Below are 21,505 nucleotides of genomic sequence, written 5' to 3' on the forward strand. Positions count from 1 at the left end.
ATACTGGTTTACAGGACTGGTTTACAGGACTGGTTTACATCCGTCACCACAGAGATCTACGTGCTGTGATAGAAAGTATGTGGACGCCGGAGGTTAGCGGGCGTCCTGGTCCGAATCAGTGAGCGAAGACGTCCTCCTTTCTTCTGCAAAGGGTTCTGTGCTTGGTTACTTAAAAGGGCCTCAGGACGGTCAGGTAGTGAAACCCTGGCTCACAGTCAGCATTCCAATTCTTCCCAAAAGTAGTAACCAGGCTTAAGGTTAGAGCTCTGTTCAGGTTATTCAGGTTCCTTCATACCGAACTGCAAATGACGTTGTTGTGGAAGCTGGAAGCATGTGATTAGTTATGTAATTCTCTGGTCTACTTGTGGGTGTGGTGTGCACCAAGAAAACAGTACAGGCCTGAATGATTGACCCCCTACTGTACAGCAGTAAATCTGCTACCCATCATGCTTTACGTCCACAAATCAATCCAGAAATATTCAGCCTGATCGCCGGATCAGTACGCTGTAACGTTTCTGTTTTGATGGGAGTGGTTTCATTCTTTCCTTTTTATTTTTGATGGAGTATAAACCAGCAGTTTGAGTGATCTCTAGACTTGACCTTTAGCTCGCCCTGATCCCCCCCTGACTTTTTCTTTCCGAAGGTGAAGTCTCGGGTTTGTTGTGAAACTTGTGGTGGAACGAGATGAAGGAATTCGTGGAATCTGTGAGGTCACCGCATTGTTTCAGGTAAGAGGAGAGAAGATAAGCATCACGCCGACTGATAAGAACGCTTCCTCTGAACCGCCAACAATGCAGCACTGACACACACACACACACACACACACACACACACACACACACACACACAGAGAGTTTTCTGTAAACATTCATTACTGAAAGTATTCTGCAGACGCCCCTTTAGCAGCAAATACAGTCCAAGTCTTCTTTCATCTTCTTCTCTGCAGGCCTGGATTTAGGCAGTTTATCCCTCTCTTCATGGCAGATCCTCATAACCTCGGTCAGATTGGACAGTGAGTGTAAACGGTACTCTTGAGGTCACAAGTCCAGACTTTAGCTAACCACTGTTGTTTTGGCTATTAAAGGGTCAACCGTCACCCCAAACTGAGTGTGTGTGAGTGTGTGTGAGTGTGTGTGTGTGTGTGTGTGTGTGCATGGTAGTAAAAGTAAAAGTGTTCCTGTATTTGGCAGGGATCATCCGCCCCCCAGGTTGTACCCCCAGGGACCGCCCTGCCACTGAGAAGCGCCTCTATAACCCCAGCAAATCTGTATGATCATCTTCAGTGCAGTCCACAAGGGCCGTTACACCAAACTGGTACCATTTGCATGCAGTAACTGGATGTAATGAAGCTTAATTTTTTTTTATCTTTGTTCAACGCTGACTCTAGTTACACGCACACTTAACTACTCAGAAGGTGTTTGGGTCGAATCTCAGGCACCTTTGTTTCATTTCTACAAGGTTTCTAAGTGGAAGATGAGCTGTACACTGATCAGCCATAACATTAAAACCACCTCCTTGTTTCTACACTCACTGTCCATTTTATCAGCTCCACTTACCATATAGAAGCACTTTGTAGTTCTACAATTACTGACTGTAGTCCATCTGTTTCTCTGCATGCTTTGTTACCTCCTTTCATGCTGTTCTTCAATGGTCAGGACCCCCACAGAGCAGGTATTATTTAGGTGGTGGATGATTCTCAGCACTGCAGTGACACTGACATGGTGGTGGTGTGTTAGTGTGTGTTGTGCTGGTATGAGTGGATTTAAACACCGTGTCCACTCACCGTCTATTAGACACTCCTACCTAGTCGGTCCACCTTGTAGATGTAAAGTCAGAGACGATCGCTCATCTATTGCTGCTGTTTGAGTCGCTCATCTTCTAGACCTTCATCAGTGGTCACAGGACGCTGCACACGGGGCGCTGTCGGCTGGATATTTTTGGTTGGTGGACGATTCTCAGTCCAGCAGTGACAGTGAGGTGTTTAAAAACTCCAGCAGCGCTGCTGTGTCTGATCCACTCATACCAGCACAACACACACTAACACACTGCAGTGCTGAGAATCATCCACCACCTAAATAATACCTGCTCTGTGGTGGTCCTGGGGGGGTCCTGACCATTGAAGAACAGGGTGAAAGCATGTAGAGAAACAGATGGACTACAGTCAGTAATTGTAGAACTACAAAGTGCTTCTATATGGTAAGTGGAGCTGATAAAACAGAAACAAGGAGGTGGTTCTAATGTTATGGCTGATAACACATGAGTAACAGGACTGAGAATACCTAGAATTAGTAAATAGATGAAATACGTATTTGTGACATGGGTGCCACTGTGTACAGTCGAGCCAGCTTTATATCACTATGGGTTAAAGCACTCTCAGACAGACGGAATCTCACAGAGAGCAGCATGGCGTACAGAATCACTAATCGCTATCCGTCAATCAACCATCTCTCGTGCAGACGCCTCGACCAGCCAGCAGAGGCCGCTGCTGCATCAGGAACCAAATCGTGTGTGTGTGTGTGTGTGTGTGTGACGTCAGCAGTCCATTTCTCAGCCGCCCTCATTCTCATTCCAGATGGAATCAGGCTAACCTGGATCATTAGCGTTCCTAGATAACTGTTAGCGCTTTAGCCCCGGATCTTCATGCCTGAGGTGCGGGTGACCAAACCAAAACCGTGTGCTGTTCATGCGACCAGAACGCAGACCTGGATCAGCCTGCTGCTGGATTTAATTCTGTGATCCAGGGCTCCACCTCCTGACCCTGCCTGGCTCACACACGCCTCGATGGGGGGAGCTACAGGATCAGAAGAACGAGAACGAGACGCCCGTGAGAAATAAGAGAGACTTTATTATTGAGTGATAAAAGAGTCCTGTACAGCAGTAGGAACATACACGGTATGTTCAGTAGAGAGAGAGAGAGAGAGAGAGAGAGAGAGAGAATGCAGAGTGATGCTCGCTCCACCACTCGTCCTCATCCTGAGCTGGTCCGGTCCGGATCTTACAGAACGTTCTCCTTCACGGGCGACATGGGTTCTGCTTTCTTACACCCGTTTAACTTCGGGTTCTCCCTGTACGAGAAATAAAGTCACATTAGTATCACCAACTTACACTACCAACTCAGTATCGAGCGGGGATCTATTAGATGGTGTGTGAGGGTGAGGGATCTATTAGACGTGGATCTGATGGTGTGTGTGAGGGTGAGGGATCCATTAGATGTGGATCTGATGGTGTGTGTGAGGGTGAGGGATCTATTAGCTGTGGATCTGATGGTGCGTGTGAGGGTGAGGGATCTATTAGATGTGGATCTGGTGGTGTGTGTGAGGGTGAGGGATCTATTAGATGTGGATCTGATGGTGTGTGTGAGGGTGAGGGATCTATTAGATGTGGATCTGATGGTGTGTGTGAGGGTGAGGGATCTATTAGCTGTGGATCTGGTGGTGTGTGTGAGGCTGAGGGATCTATTAGATGTGGATCTGATGGTGTGTGTGTGAGGGTGAGGGATCTATTAGATGTGGATCTGATGGTACATGTGTGTGAGGGTGAGGGATCTATTAGATGTGGATCTGATGGTGTGTGTGTGAGGGTGAGGGATCTATTAGACGTGGATCTGATGGTGTGTGTGTGAGGGTGAGGGATCTATTAGATGTGGATCTGATGGTGTGTGTGAGGGTGAGGGATCTATTAGATGTGGATCTGATGGTGCGTGTGAGGGTGAGGGATCTATTAGATGTGGATCTGATGGTGTGTGTGAGGGTGAGGGATCTATTAGATGTGGATCTGGTGGTGTGTGAGGGTGAGGGATCTATTAGATGTGGATCTGGTGGTGTGTGTGAGGGTGAGGGATCTATTAGATGTGGATCTGATGGTGTGTGTGAGGGTGAGGGATCTATTAGATGTGGATCTGATGGTGCGTGTGAGGGTGAGGGATCTATTAGATGTGGATCTGATGGTGTGTGTGAGGGTGAGGGATCTATTAGATGTGGATCTGGTGGTGTGTGAGGGTGAGGGATCTATTAGATGTGGATCTGGTGGTGTGTGTGAGGGTGAGGGATCTATTAGATGTGGATCTGATGGTGTGTGTGAGGGTGAGGGATCTATTAGATGTGGATCTGGTGGTGTGTGAGGGTGAGGGATCTATTAGATGTGGATCTGGTGGTGTGTGTGAGGGTGAGGGATCTATTAGATGTGGATCTGATGGTGTGTGTGAGGGTGAGGGATCTATTAGATGTGGATCTGATGGTGCGTGTGAGGGTGAGGGATCTATTAGATGTGGATCTGATGGTGTGTGTGTGAGGGTGAGGGATCTATTAGATGTGGATCTGGTGGTGTGTGAGGGTGAGGGATCTATTAGATGTGGATCTGGTGGTGTGTGTGAGGGTGAGGGATCTATTAGATGTGGATCTGATGGTGTGTGTGAGGGTGAGGGATCTATTAGATGTGGATCTGGTGGTGTGTGAGGGTGAGGGATCTATTAGATGTGGATCTGGTGGTGTGTGTGAGGGTGAGGGATCTATTAGATGTGGATCTGATGGTGTGTGAGGGTGAGGGATCTATTAGATGTGGATCTGGTGGTGCGTGTGAGGGTGAGGGATCTATTAGCTGTGGATCTGATGGTGCATGTGTGAGGGTGAGGGATCTATTAGATGTGGATCAGATGGTGCGTAAGAGGGTGAGGGATCTATTAGATGTGGATCTGATGGTGGGTGTGAGGGTGAGGGATCTATTAGATGTGGATCTGATGGTGCGTGAGAGGGTGAGGGATCTATTAGATGTGGATCTGATGGTGGGTGTGAGGGTGAGGGATCTATTAGATGTGGATCTGATGGTGCGTGTGAGGGATCTATTAGACGTGGATCTGATGGTGTGTGTGAGGGTGAGGGATCTATTAGATGTGGATCTGGTGGTGTGTGAGGGTGAGGGATCTATTAGATGTGGATCTGGTGGTGTGTGTGAGGGTGAGGGATCTATTAGATGTGGATCTGATGGTGTGTGTGAGGGTGAGGGATCTATTAGATGTGGATCTGGTGGTGTGTGAGGGTGAGGGATCTATTAGATGTGGATCTGGTGGTGTGTGTGAGGGTGAGGGATCTATTAGATGTGGATCTGATGGTGTGTGTGAGGGTGAGGGATCTATTAGATGTGGATCTGGTGGTGCGTGTGAGGGTGAGGGATCTATTAGCTGTGGATCTGATGGTGCATGTGTGAGGGTGAGGGATCTATTAGATGTGGATCAGATGGTGCGTAAGAGGGTGAGGGATCTATTAGATGTGGATCTGATGGTGGGTGTGAGGGTGAGGGATCTATTAGATGTGGATCTGATGGTGCGTGAGAGGGTGAGGGATCTATTAGATGTGGATCTGATGGTGGGTGTGAGGGTGAGGGATCTATTAGATGTGGATCTGATGGTGCGTGTGAGGGATCTATTAGACGTGGATCTGATGGTGCGTGTGAGGGTGAGGGATCTATTAGACGTGGATCTGATGGTGCGTGAGAGGGTGAGGGATCTATTAGATGTGGATCTGATGGTGGGTGTGAGGGTGAGGGATCTATTAGCTGTGGATCTGATGGTGGGTGTGAGGGTGAGGGATCTATTAGACATGGATCTGATGGTGTGTGTGAGGGTGAGGGATCTATTAGACGTGGATCTGATGGTGGGTGTGAGGGTGAGGGATCTATTAGACGTGGATCTGATGGTGCGTGTGAGGGATCTATTAGACGTGGATCTGATGGTGCGTGTGAGGGATCTATTAGACGTGGATCTGATGGTGCGTGTGAGGGTGAGGGATCTATTAGACGTGGATCTGATGGTGCGTGTGAGGGTGAGGGATCTATTAGATGTGGATCCGAGAGTGTTTATCCTTAATGTATCCGGGCTTGGGACCAGCACACGGACAAGTGCACCTCTAAATGCTTAGACATATCCAGTCATGTCTGTGTGCACGCCCAGTTTAATAGGGAGAAATGCCAACAGCTAAAAAGCTCTAGACGTTCATACACACTTGTTGAAGCTGAAGTTCCTCCAGAGGCCGCTGATAGTGGCCTGCAGTCCTGAACTGTTCTCATTGGTCACGCCGCTTTTCTTCCCCTGCGGTTTCTTCCTCAGGCCGCTGGGCCGGGCCGCGGCCGAGGCTCCGATCCTGGCGCCCTTCTCCTGCTCGCCGGGTCTGATCCGGGACAAACCCGACACCTGTGGGAGGAAAAGGAGGCGATCAGGAACGTATATCACAGACTCTAGTAACCCAGACAGGGTGCGAGGACACACTGAGTCATTATGAGCGCATGATAGGTAGTGGGGCTGCCCCCTCCCACCCACGCAGAGTTTGTGTGTAAATTCGGGGGCTTTCCCTGAAATCGGAATGTACACAACGTTCCACACGTTCAAATATAGCCGAGTCACGTCTGATCACCGTCGCCGCACGAGAGAATCGACTCGGACAGGATCCTGCACCCTCAGGAAGCAGTTACAGACTCTACAGGTTCACCTGTCAGCAGCAGCAGCAGCAGCAGGGAAAAAAAGCTCCATACCTTCCTACCTGATCAGCTGCCTCAGTAGAGAGGATTCTAATCATCAGATTATTTAGACGCTCTACTTAGAAAGTAGTTTTAGTCCGGCTAACGTCTCCCTCCGTGTACCGAAAACGCTTAAACCGTCCCTGACGCCCCAATTTACAAATAAACCCACACTCGTATATAATTACACTTTTATACAGATTACACATCAATGTGAATTTATCTACATTTATATGGAACTCCGTTGGTTGCTCCGCATCGATTCATCATTCGCCATGTCTGTAGTTTAGTGAGAAAAGTCGTGCCGCACTGAATGCTGGGATTGCCCTCGGCGCTCCCTCGTCATTCGGTCGGATCGTCACTCGGAATCGAGGCGCCTCAGTAGGAGCATTTTAAGGCATCTGAGGATTTAGACACGCCCTCTTCTCGGAAATGTGTGTGTAGAGAGAATAAGAGCTAGGGGTTTCACACGGACCTTGGTCCTCATGGGTGTGGGCTTGATCTCCTCGGTTACCATAGCGTCGCCGGGTGCCGCCGAACAGCCCGAGTCTCTCCACCGATCGTCCTCCTGAACATCGAACAAAGAGAACACGATGAGGAAGGGCGAATTTGGGTTGGACGCCAGTCAGGTTCAGTACCACACACGGTTCCTTGGACCATCTCTGTACTTCGTCTATTCGATTCATGTTCCAGACGCGGGTTTGGGTACAAATACCAGCTGATTAAGTGGCCGGTTACATCCATGACACAAGCAAAGTGTGCCAGAGGTCAAGGGGTGTGAATACTTTCTGTATCCGCTGTTCTGTATGAACAGAATTCAGTACACGACCCTGTACATCATTTATGGACGCCCCCCCCAATTTTCCTCCTAATTTAGTCATATCCAATTATCCAATTTCAGCATTTAGCGGACGCTTTTATCCCAACTATACTGTCTAAGCAGTTAAGGGTTAAGAGCCTTGCTCAGGGGCCCGACCTGGCAGTGGTGGGGCTTGAACCAGCGACCTTTCGATTACTAGTCCAGTACCTTAACCGCTGGGCTACACCTGGCCCTCTACACACACACCCTGTGCAGTACCAACCGCTTCTTTTCAGCTGCACCGGGGTTCATAGCGCACCGATCTCCATTATCCCCCGTCTCTGTGTAGCACCATCGATCAGCCAGCAGAGGGCGTCACTGCAGGCCTCCTCGAACAGAGCTGAGATACGAACTCAGACCCATTCGCTTCCCACTTACACCACACTACGAGAGGCGATGCAGTTTGAAGCTTGGGGGGGGGGGGGGGGGGGGAAAGTCACCCTCTCTGGGCGGTGGTAACTCAGTGGTTGAGGTACAGGACTAGTAATCAAAAGGTTGCTGGTTCAAGCCCCGCTGCTGCCAAGTTGCCACTGTCGGGCCCCTGAGCAAGGCCCTTGAGCAGCATAACAGTCATTTGTAAAACCGTCACCTCTGAGCGGGCGCCGCCGGGCGACTCCTCGGCTCCCGCCGCCACGCTGTTGTTCTGCGAGAAGTACGCGCTGTCCTGAGAGGGAGGAGAACCGGGAGGTGTTTCGACATCGGCGACCGGCTCCACCGGAGAGCGCTCGGGAGATTCCCCTCGCTCCCAGGACGCGCCCTCTCTCTTCCTCTGGAAGTGCCGCAGGGCCGAGAGTCCCGAGGGCAGGCCGGGGGTCCTGGGTCGCTCCGACGCTCCCGCTCTGATCCCGGAGTGGTCGGAGGAGCCGGAGCCGGAGCCGCCGGACCAGCCGAAGACTCCCGGTCTGGGACGGCGGGGCGTCGTCCGAGTCTCGGGGCTGGCTTCTCCGGGTTGCGAGGAGTCCGTGTGGTCGGATTTGTCCGAGTCTTTTGGTTCTTCCTGCTCCGAGGGTTTCGCTCGCTTCGGTCCGGCTACGCGGGGGTCGGAGTCGGCGAAAAACCTAAAGCGGGAGGAAAAATAAGATATAAAGATATACGTTTATTTGCTGATATATTAAGTATATTTGCGTCTGGATGATTTTAGACGTCGTGCTGCGTATTGTGGAATTTGTGTTTGTCTGGCAACCCGAACACAAGGGTTCATATCACAATATTTAACATCGTGTCGTTAATCCATTGTTTGTGTTCATTTGGGGTTTTTCGATGCATGTCTGTGGGAATTTGTGGCCATTCGGTAGTACTTTGAAGTGCGTCTGTGGGGATTTGGGCGCTTTATGCTCAGTAAAGCTGATCGATCAGTCGGTGTTCCGGTTCGTCCCAGAGCCGTTGAGTGGGGCTGAGGTCAGCGCTCCGTGCAGGACACACGTCTCTATAGAGCTCGCTCCTTCTGGAACGGTAGAGGGCCTTCCCTAAACTGTTGCTGCTTTATATGATGGATGTATTTTACCTGTTAGGATTCGTTGGATCCGTTGTTTGTGTTCATTTGGGTTTTCCGATGCATGTCTGTGGGAATTTGTGACCGTTCTGTAGTGCACAAGACTTTCTCACAAGACTCTAAAGTGTGTCTGTGGGGATTTGTTCCGGTTCGTCCCAGAGCTGTTGATTGGGGCTGAGGTCAGGACTCTGTGCAGGACACTTTCTTCATGTCATGCTGGAACGAGTGAGGACCTTCCCTAAACTGTTTCTGCTTCACATAATGGATGTATTTCACCCGTTAGGATTCATTTGGGTTTTTCGATGCATGTCTGTGGGAATTTGCGGCCATTCGGTAGTACTTGTCGCTTCTCACAAGACTTTGCAGTGCGTCTGTGGGGATTTGTGCCCTGTGTCTTCATAGAGCTCGCTCATGCTCGCTGGGACGGGACAGGACCTTCCCTAAACTGTTGCCGCTTCATATGATGGTTTTATTACACCCGTTAGTATCCGTGTCGGCTGATCTGACGGCGTACAGCCGACTCACCTCGGCTCTAGCGGCGCCGCCGGCTGCGTTTCCTGCGCCACATCCTGGATATAATCGCGGGTTCGTCTGAGCGATCGCATGTAAGCCGAGATGTGGCGCTGATAAACCCTGTTCGTTTCGCTTCGGGTATATTTTCCTCTCCCTTGAGCCGTGACGCACGTGGCGGCGCCCCTACAGAAAAAGTCCTGCCACCGGTAAAGATATTTATTATTACCGCGTCACGTTCCCATGCGCCTAATAAGGTCGCGCGTCGCGGTCACGGACCTCGCTCTTAAAAAAATCACAGATTGCACGGCGGAGCGGCTCGTTCCACGGTCCGTTTATTAGGCAGGGCCTTAGAGAGGATGCACAACGGGGCCAAAAGTACGTGGACACCCCTGCATTCATGGGTGGGGGCTGAAACACCTGACTAACAGGTGTATGAAATAAAGACGTGGTTTGATGGGATCGGTGTGATCAGCATCCTGAATGTATCCTCGTGGTTAAGGTACTTGACTAGTAATCAAAAGGTCGCAAAGCTCGCCAGGTTGCCACTGTTGGGCCCTTGACAAAGGCCCCTAACCCTCGATTGCTTAGACAGTATACAGTACTATCCAAACACTAAGTCGCTTTGAGTCCGTTTTGAATCAGAACACCCGACTCTACCTGCTGCGCGTGCCCTGATCGTCAGCGCTCTCCTCCGATTGGTTCCTCCGCTGAAGCAGGGTGGCGAAGCGGTTACGCGCTCGAGGCCGCTCGGACTCACTGGGAATGACGGGCGGGGCCTCTGTGCGCTGTCTCTTGGGGCCCGATGAGTACTGCTCCAGCACGTCCTCATCGGAGACACCGGAGTCTGACAACAGACATGAAACCATCAGATCCACATCTAATAGATCCCTCACCCTCACATGCACCGTCAGATCCACATCTAATAGATCCCTCACCCTCACATGCACCGTCAGATCCACGTCTAATAGATCCCTCACCCTCACATGCACCGTCAGATCCACGTCTAATAGATCCCTCACCCTCACATGCACCGTCAGATCCACGTCTAATAGATCCCTCACCCTCACACGCACCGTCAGATCCACGTCTAATAGATCCCTCACCCTCACACACACCATCAGATCCACGTCTAATAGATCCCTCACCCTCACACACACCATCAGATCCACATCTAATAGATCCCTCACCCTCACACACGCACCGTCAGATCCACGTCTAATGGATCCCTCACCCTCACACGCACCATCAGATCCACATCTAATAGATCCCTCACCCTCACACACACTATCAGATCCACATCTAATAGATCCCTCACCCTCACACACACTATCAGATCCACATCTAATAGATCCCTCACCCTCACACGCACCATCAGATCCACATCTAATAGATCCCTCACCCTCACACGCACCATCAGATCCACATCTAATAGATCCCTCACCCTCCCACCATCAGATCCACATCTAATAGATCCCTCACCCTCACACACACCATCAGATCCACATCTAATAGATCCCTCACCCTCACACGCACCATCAGATCAACATCTAATAGATCCCTCACCCTCACACACACCACCAGATCCACATCTAATAGATCCCTCACCCTCACACACACCATCAGATCCACGTCTAATAGATCCCTCACCCTCACACACGCACCGTCAGATCCACGTCTAATGGATCCCTCACCCTCACACGCACCATCAGATCCACATCTAATAGATCCCTCACCCTCACACACACACCATCAGATCCACATCTAATAGATCCCTCACCCTCACACACGCACCGTCAGATCCACGTCTAATGGATCCCTCACCCTCACACGCACCATCAGATCCACGTCTAATAGATCCCTCACCCTCACACACACCATCAGATCCACGTCTAATAGATCCCTCACCCTCACCATCAGATCCACGTCTAATAGATCCCTCACCCTCACACACACCATCAGATCCACATCTAATAGATCCCTCACCCTCACACACACCATCAGATCCACATCTAATAGATCCCTCACCCTCACACACACCATCAGATCCACATCTAATAGATCCCTCACCCTCACACACACCATCAGATCCACATCTAATAGATCCCTCACCCTCACACACACCATCAGATCCACATCTAATAGATCCCTCACCCTCACACACACCATCAGATCCACATCTAATAGATCCCTCACCCTCACACACGCACCATCAGATCCACGTCTAATAGATCCCTCACCCTCACACACACCATCAGATCCATGTCTAATAGATCCCTCACCCTCACACACACCATCAGATCCACGTCTAATAGATCCCTCACCCTCACCATCAGATCCACATCTAATAGATCCCTCACCCTCACACACGCACCATCAGATCCACGTCTAATGGATCCCTCACCCTCACACGCACCATCAGATCCACGTCTAATAGATCCCTCACCCTCACACACACCATCAGATCCACGTCTAATAGATCCCTCACCCTCACACACACCATCAGATCCACGTCTAATAGATCCCTCACCCTCACACACACCATCAGATCCACATCTAATAGATCCCTCACCCTCACACACGCACCGTCAGATCCACGTCTAATGGATCCCTCACCCTCACACGCACCATCAGATCCACATCTAATAGATCCCTCACCCTCACACACACTATCAGATCCACATCTAATAGATCCCTCACCCTCACACACACTATCAGATCCACATCTAATAGATCCCTCACCCTCACACACACCATCAGATCCACATCTAATAGATCCCTCACCCTCACACACACCATCAGATCCACGTCTAATAGATCCCTCACCCTCACACACACACCATCAGATCCACATCTAATAGATCCCTCACCCTCACACACGCACCGTCAGATCCACGTCTAATGGATCCCTCACCCTCACACGCACCATCAGATCCACATCTAATAGATCCCTCACCCTCACACACACTATCAGATCCACATCTAATAGATCCCTCACCCTCACACACACTATCAGATCCACATCTAATAGATCCCTCACCCTCACACACACCATCAGATCCACATCTAATAGATCCCTCACCCTCACACACACTATCAGATCCACATCTAATAGATCCCTCACCCTCACACACGCACCGTCAGATCCACGTCTAATGGATCCCTCACCCTCACACGCACCATCAGATCCACATCTAATAGATCCCTCACCCTCACACCATCAGATCCACATCTAATAGATCCCTCACCCTCACACACACCATCAGATCCACATCTAATAGATCCCTCACCCTCACACGCACCATCAGATCAACATCTAATAGATCCCTCACCCTCACACACACCATCAGATCCACATCTAATAGATCCCTCACCCTCACACGCACCATCAGATCCACGTCTAATGGATCCCTCACCCTCACACGCACCATCAGATCAACATCTAATGGATCCCTCACCCTCACACGCACCATCAGATCCACATCTAATAGATCCCTCACCCTCACACACCCACCATCAGATCCACATCTAATAGATCCCTCACCCTCACACGCACCATCAGATCCACATCTAATAGATCCCTCACCCTCACACGCACCATCAGATCCACGTCTAATAGATCCCTCACCCTCACACACACCATCAGATCCACGTCTAATAGATCCCTCACCCTCACACGCACCATCAGATCAACATCTAATGGATCCCTCACCCTCACAATCAGATCCACATCTAATAGATCCCTCACCCTCACACACCCACCATCAGATCCACATCTAATAGATCCCTCACCCTCACACGCACCATCAGATCCACATCTAATAGATCCCTCACCCTCACACGCACCATCAGATCCACATCTAATGGATCCCTCACCCTCACACGCACCATCAGATCCACGTCTAATAGATCCCTCACCCTCACACGCACCATCAGATCAACATCTAATGGATCCCTCACCCTCACACGCACCATCAGATCCACATCTAATAGATCCCTCACCCTCACACACCCACCATCAGATCCACATCTAATAGATCCCTCACCCTCACACGCACCATCAGATCCACATCTAATAGATCCCTCACCCTCACACGCACCATCAGATCCACATCTAATGGATCCCTCACCCTCACACGCACCATCAGATCCACATCTAATAGATCCCTCACCCTCACACACCCACCATCAGATCCACATCTAATAGATCCCTCACCCTCACACGCACCATCAGATCAACATCTAATGGATCCCTCACCCTCACACGCACCATCAGATCCACATCTAATAGATCCCTCACCCTCACACACCCACCATCAGATCCACATCTAATAGATCCCTCACCCTCACACGCACCATCAGATCAACATCTAATGGATCCCTCACCCTCACCATCAGATCCACATCTAATAGATCCCTCACCCTCACACACCCACCATCAGATCCACATCTAATAGATCCCTCACCCTCACACGCACCATCAGATCCACATCTAATAGATCCCTCACCCTCACACGCACCATCAGATCCACGTCTAATAGATCCCTCACCCTCACACACACCATCAGATCCACGTCTAATAGATCCCTCACCCTCACACACCCACCATCAGATCCACATCTAATGGATCCCTCACCCTCACACGCACCATCAGATCCACATCTAATAGATCCCTCACCCTCACACGCACCATCAGATCCACATCTAATGGATCCCTCACCCTCACACGCACCATCAGATCCACGTCTAATAGATCCCTCACCCTCACACGCACCATCAGATCAACATCTAATGGATCCCTCACCCTCACACGCACCATCAGATCCACATCTAATAGATCCCTCACCCTCACACACCCACCATCAGATCCACATCTAATAGATCCCTCACCCTCACACGCACCATCAGATCAACATCTAATGGATCCCTCACCCTCACACGCACCATCAGATCCACATCTAATAGATCCCTCACCCTCACACACCCACCATCAGATCCACATCTAATAGATCCCTCACCCTCACACACCCACCATCAGATCCACATCTAATAGATCCCTCACCCTCACACGCACCATCAGATCCACATCTAATAGATCCCTCACCCTCACACGCACCATCAGATCCACATCTAATAGATCCCTCACCCTCACACGCACCATCAGATCCACGTCTAATAGATCCCTCACCCTCACACGCACCATCAGATCCACATCTAATAGATCCCTCACCCTCACACGCACCATCAGATCCACGTCTAATAGATCCCTCACCCTCACATGTACCAGATTTAATGTAAGGATATAAATACAGTATTAATGATGTAAAGTAGATTTTGACGTTTATTCTGCATCACTGTTTCCAGCTCTCGGCTCTTTAAATCCACCTTCCGGCGTACGTGCTCACCTGGGTGAGATCTCTTGACCTGCGTCTCTCTGTGGGGAAGTTTGAGGCCACGCAGGGGAACAACTCTTAATTTACCAAGAGTCTGAGTAGGCCGGTGTGGGGAGGAAGTCGTCTGGCGCTGGGCGACGCCCACCACATAGTCTCTGCTCCAGATGCTGGCGTGGGAGGACCTGCTAACCGCAGGACCGTCGCCCCACCCTCGACTGCGCGGAGCTTTCACAGGCTGGGGATCGGAAGAGGGTGCGAGCGAAGGTACTCATGAGAAGTGTGAATCTGGATATCGGAATTAATTTTATGCATCTTCATATTGTTTAAAAGTAAACATACAGTTAGATTTCTGTCTAGTTATTGGTAATTCTAGCCTAAATATTTATTTATAAAATATTAATATACTGTATTCTAATTCTACTAGTCTCAGCATATGCAGTTCCACCATCCGCCACCAGATGTCACCAATAGCACAGCATTTACATTTATCAGGCACTTCAATTCACAGTGACTTACAATTGTGATTTAATGCATTACAAGCAATTGAGGATTAAGGGCCTCGCTCAGGGGCCCGGCGGTGGCTGATTAAACCAGCTACCTTTATATAAATATCCCAGTAACTTAACTGCTGGGCTAATCACATGGTCATACATGGTGCACTATATGACTATACCATCAACATAGAATCTAGGTGTTGTATACCTCAAACCTTTAATGACTGTCTGTGAGGTTTGGCATGTTCTCTGTTCGCATGTTTTAGCCAGAACTGAGTGTATACGTGTGTACAGAAGCTTATCGCACACAGTAGAGCGAGCGGTGCAGGTTCGTACCTGTGCCGGAGGAGCGTCGGGGTTGAAATTGTCGATCCTGTCCATGGTGTTAATGTCCAGGTTTCCCAGAGCCATCTGCAGCCCCTGCTTGTCCCCTACGTTCCTACAGTCGCGCGAATCAAGGAACGTTCTCCACACGGACGCACCAAGAGGACAGGTGAAAGAGGTAAAAAAAAACACCCTAACCTAAATCGATAGATAGATGTTGAGGACATTACAGCACCGGGACGTATTTACAGATTGGAGCCCTGGTGTCTAACGGGCAGAGCCGGTCGTTCCTGAGGGAGGGAGGGAGGGACGGAGGATTCCTCAACGCTGCAGCAAATACGACTTGAGCCACCTGCACAAGGGGTGGATCATTCATGGAGGGCATAGCGTGACTCTCATAGCGCCTTTCCACCAAAAGAACTCTGGTTCTTGAACCGGTTCTGCTGAGTTTTTTTTTTTTAAAGCAGCGTTTCCCAACCGTTTGTTCACCACGGACCGGTTTCATATTGTTGATGGATTGATTAGTTTATAGCGCCGTACCGACACACTGGGGTCGTTTATACGGCGGTACTCAAGTTGCTCCGTCACTTTGTGTCATTTAAAACGAATTATAAAAGATGTTTTACATTTAAATATGTTAAAAAATGCATTACTTTCCCTGGTGCTGTAGATTTAAGCCCGGTTTCATATAAGATATCATTTCAGGGATCGTCGGGGGCGGGAGGATTTAATAATATTGCTCACAAACGGTGTAAAATCAGCTTTTTCCGCTGCAGCGACACTCTGCTCCCACCTAGGGGTGATATGAGACAATAACACCCGAAACAGAAGCAGTGAAAACTGCTTTTCTAGCCATCTCTAATTATTCGTTCTTTCTGTCCGGTGTTGATCCGCGGCTCGCTGGTTGGGGAGCCCTGTTTTAGAGAACCGACCACGTTTCTACCAGTTTTTGGGAGCCAGGCGTGTCTCATCGATGGTGGGCGTTAAATAAAGAAAGTTTGTTTGTTTATTAGGATTATAACGTGATGTTTTACACTGTGGTTACATCCATGACAGGAACGGTAGTTACTCATTACACAAGGTTCACCAGTTCTAGTTTAAGTCACGGACAGTTCACCTCACTTGCACATCTTTGTACTGTGGGAGGAAACCCACTCAGACAAGCCCCGCCTGGGGATCGAACCCAGGACCTTCTTGCTGTGAGGCGACAGTGCTACCCACTCACCCACCGTGCCGTCTAAATAAAGGAAGTAAAGAGTAACATGATAATGGAGCGTGTAGATTACCTGTGGGGATTTGTGCTGCTGTTACAGGTGTTTGTGTTTATTATGGATCAGCTCTCTGTAGTGCGTCACGCAGCACAAATAGCCGATTTGCTCGGCGCTCGACTTGATCGATAAAGCATCACGAACGTTCCACGACACGAACACCCGTCTGTGTGTAATAACCATCAAACCCAGTCTAAAACACCACATGTATCTGTGTTTAGCTGGATTTACGTTACTGGGTGGTTAGGGCTGGGTGGTATATTACAAATATCGATATATTTGATAGTATTTTTACACTATACTGAACAATAAATAACCAGAGGTGGAAAGTGACCAGTTACATTTACTCGCGTTACTGTAATTGTGGAGTTTTTTTGTGTACTTGTACTTTTTAAAGTAGATTTTACAGCCTGTAATTTTACTTTTACTTAAGTATGTTTTGTATTAAGAATTGTAATAAAAACGCTAAAGAAAATCACGTCTGGGAAACTGCTGCAGTAAATTCTGCGATGGAGAGTCGGATCTTTTGTCTCGGTTCCTTTTAAAGAGCCGTATATGTAAATATAAAACGACTCCCAGAAGCGCGACTGGGTTCCTTTGTTTCATTTTAAAGGGCCGCTAAATAGAATCGAATCATTCTACGACACATCACTGGTGGTTATACAGTTTGAAAAGTTTTATGGGACTAAAATGACACATGACACATCCCTAAATGTTTTAAATGTTGTATCAACATGTTTCTTCTATTATATTTGAATTAAAAACAACTATTGTGAGATTTATATCCACTTGTCCTGTTTGCATTACACAGAAGAGACCCCCCCCCCCCCCCCCCCCCCCGGCTGTTAAACAAGTAACTCAGTAAAGTTTACTCTGAGTACATTTTAAACGAGTTACTTTTTACTTGAGTAGATTTTTAGACTAGTAATTTTACTCGCACTTAAGTAAAAATTCATTCAAGTAATAGTACTTTTACCTGAGTACAATATTTTAGTACTCTTTCCACCTCTGGTTGTTTGTGTGAAAGGATACACTCCGGCGTAGCCGAGCGCGGCGGGGTCGATGTTCTCCGGGTAGGGGTTAAGCGGCACCACTTTCCTTCTGACGGGGTCGAAAACCAGCTGATACAGGAAGGTGTTGTTGGCTTTCACGAAGCCCTCCACGTACTCGTCAGGTACGCTGATGTTCATCTTCAGGTACTGCCCGATCTTCCGGATCACCTGAGCAAAACGACGCGGGCGTCACCTTAACGCCACGTCCAGCCGGAACATTTATTTGTTTTTTAAATGCACGGAGCCTTATCGTACCTTGAGAATGTCCGGATTGTTGGCTATCTTCAGCAGCTTGCAGGCTTTGCCCAGGCCGATGCCGTACAGCGAGGCCAGGTAATCGCAGCCGGACAGGATGCACATGTAGCGGAACTTCTCCTCCGTGAAGACGTCGCCCAGCGAGCGGCAGCGGCCCAGGTGGCACTGCGCGACCTCCAGGCCGTTCCCCTGCTTATCCATCTTCAGGATCACCTGCAGACACCAGAACTCCTTACAGCCGCGTTTTTCGAACGACGGCATCATAAACCCAACGCGCCACCTCGGCCGCGCCGCGCCCCGGTTACCTTCTTGCAGCCGAACGCCAGCAGGTCCGAGTCCTCGGTGATGACGGCCTGAGCGACGTCCGTCTTGTTCAGGAAGGCCAGCTGGGCGTCCGCTTCGTACGGCGCCACGATGCAGTCCACGCCGCGCGCCCTTGCAGCCTAAATACACGGGTTATAGGATCAGAGAGACGCATGATAGGTTAGGAGGTCATTTTTAATTCACTATTACTGCTTGCACCACTCTGGTCATGTGACCCCCTTCAACATGCATGCAGTCTTACAGAGGGTCACGCTATGCCAAGAGTATACAACAATACTCTTTCTTCGCACAGGGTCAGCCATAGTAAAGCGTCCCTGAAACAGAGAGGGTTAGGGGCATCGCTCAAGGGCCCAACAGTGGCAGCATGGCAGAGCCGAGATTCAAACTCTCAACCTTTTCATTAAAAGTCCAAAGCCCTCCTGTTAAATAGAATAATAAAATAATCAAAGTAATGAACATTGATCATGATTTTGGTCCTGAACAAGGTGGACGTTATTAAAGACGTAGAAAAACACAAATTCGACGTTTGAGTTAAGACGTGACGGACCAGGCCACCCAAGAAGGACGACGGGGGTCCCTGCTGAGTCCGGTTCCTCTCAAGGTTCCTTCCTCTTGTAATTTTAAGGGACTTTTTCCTGCCACTGTCGCCCTCGGCTGCTCAACAGGAGGGTTTCTGGTCTGTCGGTCCTGGATTCTGTAAAGTTGCCTGAAAACAACGTTCGCTGTAAAAAGCGCTATAGAAATAAATTTGACTTGATTTGACAGAATGTGAGAGATTCAAGATCTGAAGGTTCAGGACCTTGATCGAAACGGGAACCTATTGATCATCAGTCCAATACCCTAGACACCCAGCTAACACTGCTCTTTCATATCGTTATCAATGTGAGAACACGGTCCAGACGTTCCCGGTTGAGTGATGGTTGGAACGCAGCACGCCGAGCGACAATAAGAGTAAAATCTCTCAACAGCAAGCCGTAGCCTAGTGGTTAAGGTGCTGGACTAGTACCCAGAAGGTCGCTGGTTCAAGCCCCTGCCAGGTTGCCGCTGTTGGGCCTTTGAGCAAGGTACTTAACCCTCAATTGCTCAGACTGTGACCACTATGACCAATGTAATTCGCTTTGGATAGAGGCGTAACGTAACGCAATCCCGTTCATCGTTCACCTTGACGAGTTCGTGAGCCATGGAGGGGGTGATGTTGACGCATCGCGTGAAGCACTCCCGAGCCTCGGCCAGCTTGCCCTCGCGCAGCAGCCGCTTCCCTCTCTGCAGGTTCGCCTGGCGTCGCCTGGGCACGTTACAAAAAAAAAAAAAGGTCACACTGAGAAAACGACTTCGTGTGCACGTAAACCCGTAGCGGTTTGGGATATCCGGAGCGCTTACTCTCGCCGGGCTTTTTCCACCTCTTGCTTGGACGGGAGGTTCCGTCCGTCGAACACCAGGATGGGTTTGATGTCGTAGGACAGGAGCATTTCTACGAATTTCATACAGTAGGACACGTACCTGTAGGAGAACAGAAATAGGAAGGTCATTTCCTGCCAGCTGTAGCTGGTTGATGGTCTTCTTGGGAAGTCCGGAAAGTTAAGAGACCATTACAATACACCACCCTACTTCAGCCATAACATTAAAACCTATCAGCTCCACTTACCATATAGAAGCACTTTGTAGTTCTACAATTACTGACTGTAGTCCGTCTGTTCTTCAATGGTCAGGACCACCACAGAGCAGGTATTATTTAGGTGCTGGATGATTCTCATGGTGTGTTAGTGTGTGTTGTGCTGGTATGAGCGGATCAGACACAGCGGCGCTGCTGGAGTTTTTAAACGCCGTGTCCACTCACTGTCCACTCTATTAGACACTCCTACCTAGTCGGTCCACCTTGTAGATGTAAAGTCAGAGACGATCGCTCATCTATTGCTGCTGTTTGAGTCGCTCATCTTCTAGACCTTCATCAGTGGTCACAGGACGCTGCCCACGGGGCGCTGTCGGCTGGATATTTATGGTTGGTGGACTATTCTCGGTCCAGCAGTGACGGTGAGGTGTTTAAAAACTCCAGCAGCGCTGCTGAGTCTGATCCACTCATACCAGCACAACACACACTAACACACCACCACCATGTCAGTGTCACTGCAGTGTTGAGAATCATCCACCACCTAAATAATACCTGCTCTGTGGTGGTCCTGATCATTGAAGAACAGACGGACTACAGTCAGTAATTGTAGAACTACAAAGTGCTTCTATATGGTAAGTGGAGCTGATAACATGGACAGTGAGGGTAGAAACGAGGAGGTGGTCATAATGTTATGGCTGATCGGTGTATATGTGTGTTACACTCACTGTATATGTAAACAGTGTGCATATGGCCATTATAAGCACATTATAGTTATGACAGTATAATGATACTATAATAAGATGATAGTAGAGTCATGTTATGATTATTTACTCACTGATCTGTCGGTTCTCCTTTAGCCAGTTTCTCAGCACAGCTGAAAGCTCCTTTATGCAGCCAGCAGTAAGTATCTACAGCCACACTCTGTCCTCTGTATTTCCCTACATGCACTGGTTCTCCTGCATCTTTTATAAACTGTAATAAACCCTGAATACCCATCCTGACCTGATCTAATCTGATCCAGCTACAGGTATCTATGCTAAGCTAACCTGATGAAGCTAAGCTAATCCAGTCAGAATTACCGTTAGTTCATAACAACCGTCGTTTCTCCAACACCTTTACACCAACTACACTTAAAAATAACAAAAAGTCACCAATTCATCTCTTAGTTCATTATTTTTTTGTTGTACAAAGTGTAAATAATCAGTAAGAAAAAACCTAAATGTACAAATGAGCCGAATGAACAGCAACCCCTCACTACGAGTACAGTTCGACTTTAGCGGCTAAATCGAACGTCACATAGTAACGCGAAGCTCATTGGTCGGTCAGCATCACACAGCCAATCAGCGAGCAGCAAGACGCGGGAAGAAAATAAATGGGACGTCAATACGTTACAGCATTGTGTCGACTCCGAAAATTTA

General features: G+C 49.0%; 1 protein-coding gene across 1 annotated transcript; it reads right to left on the reverse strand.

Moving 5' to 3' along the window:
* Nucleotides 1-2,825: 2,825 nt before the first annotated feature.
* On the reverse strand, nt 2,826-21,201 carry exo1 (exonuclease 1). The gene is made up of 13 exons (XM_063007271.1): nt 20,923-21,201; nt 19,859-19,978; nt 19,640-19,763; nt 18,460-18,597; nt 18,155-18,367; nt 17,880-18,067; nt 15,592-15,694; nt 14,774-14,996; nt 10,029-10,215; nt 7,956-8,424; nt 6,983-7,075; nt 5,997-6,184; nt 2,826-3,065 (listed from the first exon to the last, which is right to left on the reverse strand). The coding sequence occupies exons 1-13, from the start codon at nt 21,081-21,083 to the stop codon at nt 2,996-2,998; spliced, it is 2,277 nt and encodes a 758-aa protein (XP_062863341.1). The 5' UTR covers nt 21,084-21,201; the 3' UTR covers nt 2,826-2,995.
* Between the last annotated feature and the right edge of the window lie 304 nt (nt 21,202-21,505).

This window comes from Trichomycterus rosablanca, chromosome 13 (genome assembly GCF_030014385.1).
Source record: "Trichomycterus rosablanca isolate fTriRos1 chromosome 13, fTriRos1.hap1, whole genome shotgun sequence".
Lineage (NCBI taxonomy): Eukaryota > Metazoa > Chordata > Actinopteri > Siluriformes > Trichomycteridae > Trichomycterus > Trichomycterus rosablanca.